Below are 5,500 nucleotides of genomic sequence, written 5' to 3' on the forward strand. Positions count from 1 at the left end.
TCGTTACAAAAACGAATTGGAGAAACTGGTTCAAGCTGATATGTCGAGGGAAGTGAAGTACCAGACGTGGGTTGCTAATCCGGTACTGGTCAAAAAGGCGAACGGATCATGTAGGATGTAGGTAGACTTCAAAGATATCAACAAAGCTTGTCCCAAGGACAATTCTCCGTTGCCAGAAATTGACTGGAAGGTTGAATCATTGGCCGGCTTCCGTTTCAAGTGTTTCTTCGACACGTATAAAGGTTATCACCAGATCCAGATGGCGGAACGTGACGAGGATAAAACTGCGTTTCACACTGATCAGAGTATTTTTTTTTTTTTACAAGAAGATGCCCTTCGGGTTGAAGAACGCAGGCGCAACGTATCAAAGGGTGATAGAAGCCGCATTCAAAGAACAGATTGGTCGAAACGTTGAGGCATACGTCGATGACATCGTCATCAAGATTCAAGAGTCATACCAAAGCAGGATCTTTTGAAGGACATCCAGGAGACGTTCGACTCGTTATGAAAAATTAACATGAAGCTAAATCCAGAAAAGTGTAGTTTTGGATCTGAAGAAAGAAAATTCTTGGGACACGTTGTTACGACACGCGGTATCAGGGCAAACCCCAAGAAAATCCAAGCCATTGACGAAATGACCGCGCCAATAACGAAGAAAGAAGTGCAAAGCCTAAATGGCAAGCTCGCGGCGTTGTCTAGGTTCTTGTCCAAGGCAGCAGAGAAAGATCGCTACCCTTCTTCAAAGTACTGAAAGAAAGCATTGGCCGGAACTTTAATTGGACACCCGAAGCGGAACAAGCCTTTCAGGAGATGAAGGCTCTAATCAGGACGCTGCCGACGCTAACTTCCTTGACCCGACTCAACCTCCGAGTGTTAGTTCAAAATTCTTTTTCTAGTGCTTCATAAATCATAAATAATAAGAGAAAGAAAAGAAAATTAACCGAGATAAGAGAGCCTAATTCAGTAAGTTGGGTTAGCCTAGATAAAGTACATTTGTTAAGCATCAAAGTCTTTAGCAAAGCGTTGTTTAGGTAAGTGACCTTAAAAACCGGAATCAGTTACTAAATGGGTGATAATAATATTACAGCAAAAACAACGGAAAAAACTGTAGCAGTATCTCGCTTTTGATGTCCTTGATTAAACCAGAAACTGTAAAAGGCTTAGAGCTTCAATTGGAAGATATTGATAACCAGCAAGAAAGGTTCATTCAAATTTTGCAATACATAAGAAAATAGCCTAAGCATGTAAAAATAATACTTCAGAACATGTCTATTGTCTATAAATATAGAAAGCTAGCCCAAGATTTTATTTACATAAATCAGAAAAAAAATAAAAAAAAATAAAACATAAGCAAATAGTAAACAGGGATCTGTTGTCCTTAGGTTGGAGTCAGATGCAAAGTAAGGTACTATTTGGCACATTACTCGCCCAGAAAAAATGAACCTTCAGTTTTTGATGAGTCACTATAGTTTAAATCTAATTTACATTTACATTTAAATAATAAATAGAAATAGATAGATATCAGAGACAAAACCAAATGCATATTCATATACTTTAGTATTGACTAAGTCAGACTTAGTTTTTAAGCTCTATGTGTTATCAACCAATTTCCATACACAACTTTTAAGATGAACAAATTCTCAGGCAACTCTACTAAAAAACATTAAAGGAAACATAACATGAATTTATCTCATGAATTAAACATGTCACATGATATTAAGAGCTCTGGGAGTGGGGTGCGTTCCCCCCCCCCCCCCCCCCCCCCCCCCCCCCCGCCCCCCCGGGCTCACACCCCGCCAACAACATTACCACTCCCCTCTGTTCCGGTTGAGTCAGTCACGCCTGACATGCCAAGTGACCTGGGTCACCACTCCCAGTGCTCTAATTAAGCCACTAGTAGCTCTATTCGTCTTACATATCCTAACATATATGGAAAAAGTTACAAAGAATCAAGATTAACTTGATAAATTAATTCCCAAAAGACTCTTACAGTATTTCAAACAATTGAACCAAAGATGAGTAGCTAGCTAAGTTCTACCAGTTTGGTTTCAACTCAACTGAACAGAAATAGTCATCCGATAAGTCAAAAATACTTGTGCAATAAAAAGAGTCATCCCATATGCCAAGAATACTTGGGCTGTCATCTGTTAGAATCTCCCATTTATCATTATCGATATTCTTGAACTCAATATCTTTTCGGTTTGACTTTTTCTTTGCCATCATTCCACTTATCATGGGCTTAAAGAAGTCTAAAAATATTCATTAAGAATGTATATGGTTACGTATTTGGGATGACAAAGCGTAATGAGTGCATCAAAAAATGAAAGATGCCAATGCAAATAACTTTTATGTGAATGTGAATAATATGATAGTTGTTCTACGTTAGTAGATGGAACTGCGAACCTTATTTCGCGATCAATGTTCAGCGGCTCATAACTCATATTGCTTATCTCGATATCAAATTTGCTTGATAAACTGAGTAGTTCCCTCATCGTAAGGAAGAAAGAACGATCAACAGTATGAAACAAATGTAATTCAAGCTTGATATATTCAGGAACATTACTAGATAGAAACATGAGACTAGGCATTGTTTTGCCGTCGTAACTCAAATGATGTAACTTTGGAGCATTAAATTGTATTATGTCAATCTTCTTACTTACACGGAGTGTGAGGGTCAGTCGTTTCAAAGAAGAATTTGTAAAATCCCACCTTTCTGAAATCCAATCCCGAATTACAAGGTCCAAAATCTCGAGAGAAAGTAATTTTGATTTGATCATGTCAAAAAATTCGACGTCTATGGTCACACCATCTAATGATAATTTAGTCACACTTGTTAATGAAGCCATGTTGAATGTCTTCATAGGGTGAAACTCAGATAACCCCACGTGGTAGGAAAACAAGCGAAGATCAGGGACATCATCAATATTCAAAACATCAAATGGTCTCGCTGTCATTAACTTCAGTTCTTGAAGATAACGGAGATTTTTTACCAGAACTGTCTTCATATCAGAGCGAATTGAAAGGTCTATTTTCTCGAGTAAGATACAAGTAGAGAATAAGGTATTAACTGCCTCTTCACTTATCTTCACACGTTCCAACTTGAGTACGCGTAGGTTCAAACAGTTGATCACAGGATTGCGACTCACCGTTTCAATTGGGGATGAACGATTAGCAATTACAGACAGAGTATGTAGGTTTTTCCCGGAGAATATCTCATCCGGAAGTATTATATTACTATCAGAACCATAACAGATACGGATGGAATGCTCTTTGAAACTACTTTTGGAAGCTACTGTTGGGATCCATTTATTAGCAAGATGAGAAGCCAACTTGTTGTCGAGTTTCAGTTTCAAACTTTCGATTGGTATGTTGTTTTGAACATACTTAGACATGGTGCGATCCATAAACTGAATGTAATCTCTTTCTTTTTTGTCACTAAAAAATTCTGAGATTTTATAAAACCCGAGATGAGGGATGGTAGACCAAGCATGTGACCATGTTTTGGACAACACACACGTACGAGCCGCTTCTTGTACCGGCAACAATGATTGTATACGTTGAATCAATTCCACCGGGACAACGTCGGGTTGTGATCTGTTCTGCATTGCCTCCATATAGAGTTATGAATGCTGAAGGAATACAACACATTGAATATTCCTAATAACAGAACAATGATTATATATTAATAGAAACAGGTTAAAGTAAAAACACGTTTATATCCAAATTAAGCAGCAAGACAGAATATTTATTAAGTGAACACTATTCATTGCAAAAAAATATGATAATTCCAGAAGTCGTAGTATGCCTCCCAATGACAGAGTGGTCCAAAACAGCTTCTCCACTATAGTGGGAGGAATAGATACGTGTTTCGTTGAGTTAGAATGCTTATCTATTCAACTTATTATTTTATTATTTTATATTAGGCTATAAATATAATCAGTCAATATTGACTCAACATTCAAAAACATATACCAAAAACTAAAATAAAAATCAAGCAGTTTAATATTTAATCAAAGTATCATCCTCATCCCAATCCTAAATCCTAATCTTAATCATATTAACGGTCTATCAATATATAATAGTATATAATAGTCTATAGTATAGTCTATCAATATAATATTTTAATAAATTTGAAATCTGTTACAAATAATATATTGTAAACTATTTGGGATCTTGCCTTGCTGTCAAACATTCTTCTTGTTAGTGTAACATTTATTTATAATTATAGTAAATCAAGATACTAAAGTTATATAAAATAAAAAAATAATGCTTAAATTAACAGCTTCTAATATTAAGATCTGAAGCTTCAAATGATTGCATCAGACAAGTAATTCCTAAACAACAAACAACCAGAGTTTGCAAGTAACAGATATAAACACTCTAGTTGACAGAATATGATAAAAAAAAGTACAATCGAATTTGAACCTAAATATACACCTAGCAGCAAATTAACGTCTTTGCAAAAAAGAAAATATGAATGCCAACACTACTGTTCACTATTATTTCATCAATACAAAAACAAACGAGATTAGTTACTACTCCTATAAAATGCAATTAAATACAAATTTCAATATCAATCTGTTGGCCAGGATATGATTTATTGAAATAATATTTTTTCTTGTTTTATCTTATTCTGACACACTTTATCAACAATAGCAGAAGGGAAGAAAGGAATCCGGAGGAGAGTCGACCAAGTTATAAACTCAAGTGTAGAACTCACTCCCCAAAACTAGCTTAAAGGATAGGGGAACACCCAAGTTTATAACCACTAATTAAGTTTGTTCACCCACCGATGTGGGATCCCAAACCTTAACTAATGTGGATCGTAACACAAACATACTTTAATTAAATTGAAAAATAACACCTGATGATATACAACCCTAAATTCACAAATAAATTAGGCAAAACAAATTGGTGACAAAACCCTAATTTAATTTCAAATTAAAATCGCACCAGGTGAAAAAATTGGAAGAGTTGAGCTGAATATGAAAGTTACTTTGTTAAACACTTCAACTTTAATTGAAAATCAGATGAGCTTGGTACGTATCTTTCACCCTAGCTTCAACTTCTCGTTCTGTGAATATGGTATGTATCTTTACCCTCCCTTCAATTTCTCGTTCTGATTAGGTTTTCAATTTTGAGTTTTTGAACGCACGACACTATGACCTGTTATTTGTTTGCCCTAGTTTTGGACCCAAACAGGTTTGGGAACGACTTGTTGGGCTCAAATTAGTTGTTGGACTTTTTAAAATATTTGAACTCAAACATGTGTATGGTAAGGTAAATTTGTCAAAATACCCTTAAATCTCAAAGTGTTAAACAGGTGTATTTCCTGATTTTTCGTAAATAACTTTAGGACGTGTTTCTTTTTTGAGTGTAGTGGTGGTGTTTCTTTTTTGTGTTAGTTGGAACTATTGTGATGATGTGTTAAAATATAATTGGGTTAAGTATTATATGAGAATAAAAATAATATTTTTAAATTAATAAAAAAAATAAAATG

The 5,500-nt window shown here is 35.3% G+C and overlaps 1 protein-coding gene across 2 annotated transcripts; it reads right to left on the minus strand.

Annotated features, from left to right (window-relative positions):
* Nucleotides 1-1,989: 1,989 nt before the first annotated feature.
* LOC139865592 (F-box protein At5g03100-like) lies at nucleotides 1,990-5,063 on the minus strand. 2 transcript variants are annotated; one of them, XM_071853664.1, is made up of 3 exons: nucleotides 4,954-5,063; nucleotides 2,404-3,629; nucleotides 1,990-2,249 (listed from the first exon to the last, which is right to left on the minus strand). In XM_071853664.1, exons 2-3 carry the CDS (start codon nucleotides 3,612-3,614, stop codon nucleotides 2,240-2,242), a joined length of 1,221 nt encoding a protein of 406 aa, XP_071709765.1. In that variant the 5' UTR covers nucleotides 3,615-3,629; nucleotides 4,954-5,063; the 3' UTR covers nucleotides 1,990-2,239. The 2 variants fall into 2 exon arrangements, with proteins under 2 accessions (XP_071709765.1, XP_071709763.1); XM_071853662.1 differs by having other exon boundaries at nucleotides 1,990-3,629.
* Nucleotides 5,064-5,500: the final 437 nt, after the last annotated feature.

Source organism: Rutidosis leptorrhynchoides, chromosome 9 (genome assembly GCF_046630445.1).
Source record: "Rutidosis leptorrhynchoides isolate AG116_Rl617_1_P2 chromosome 9, CSIRO_AGI_Rlap_v1, whole genome shotgun sequence".
Lineage (NCBI taxonomy): Eukaryota > Viridiplantae > Streptophyta > Magnoliopsida > Asterales > Asteraceae > Rutidosis > Rutidosis leptorrhynchoides.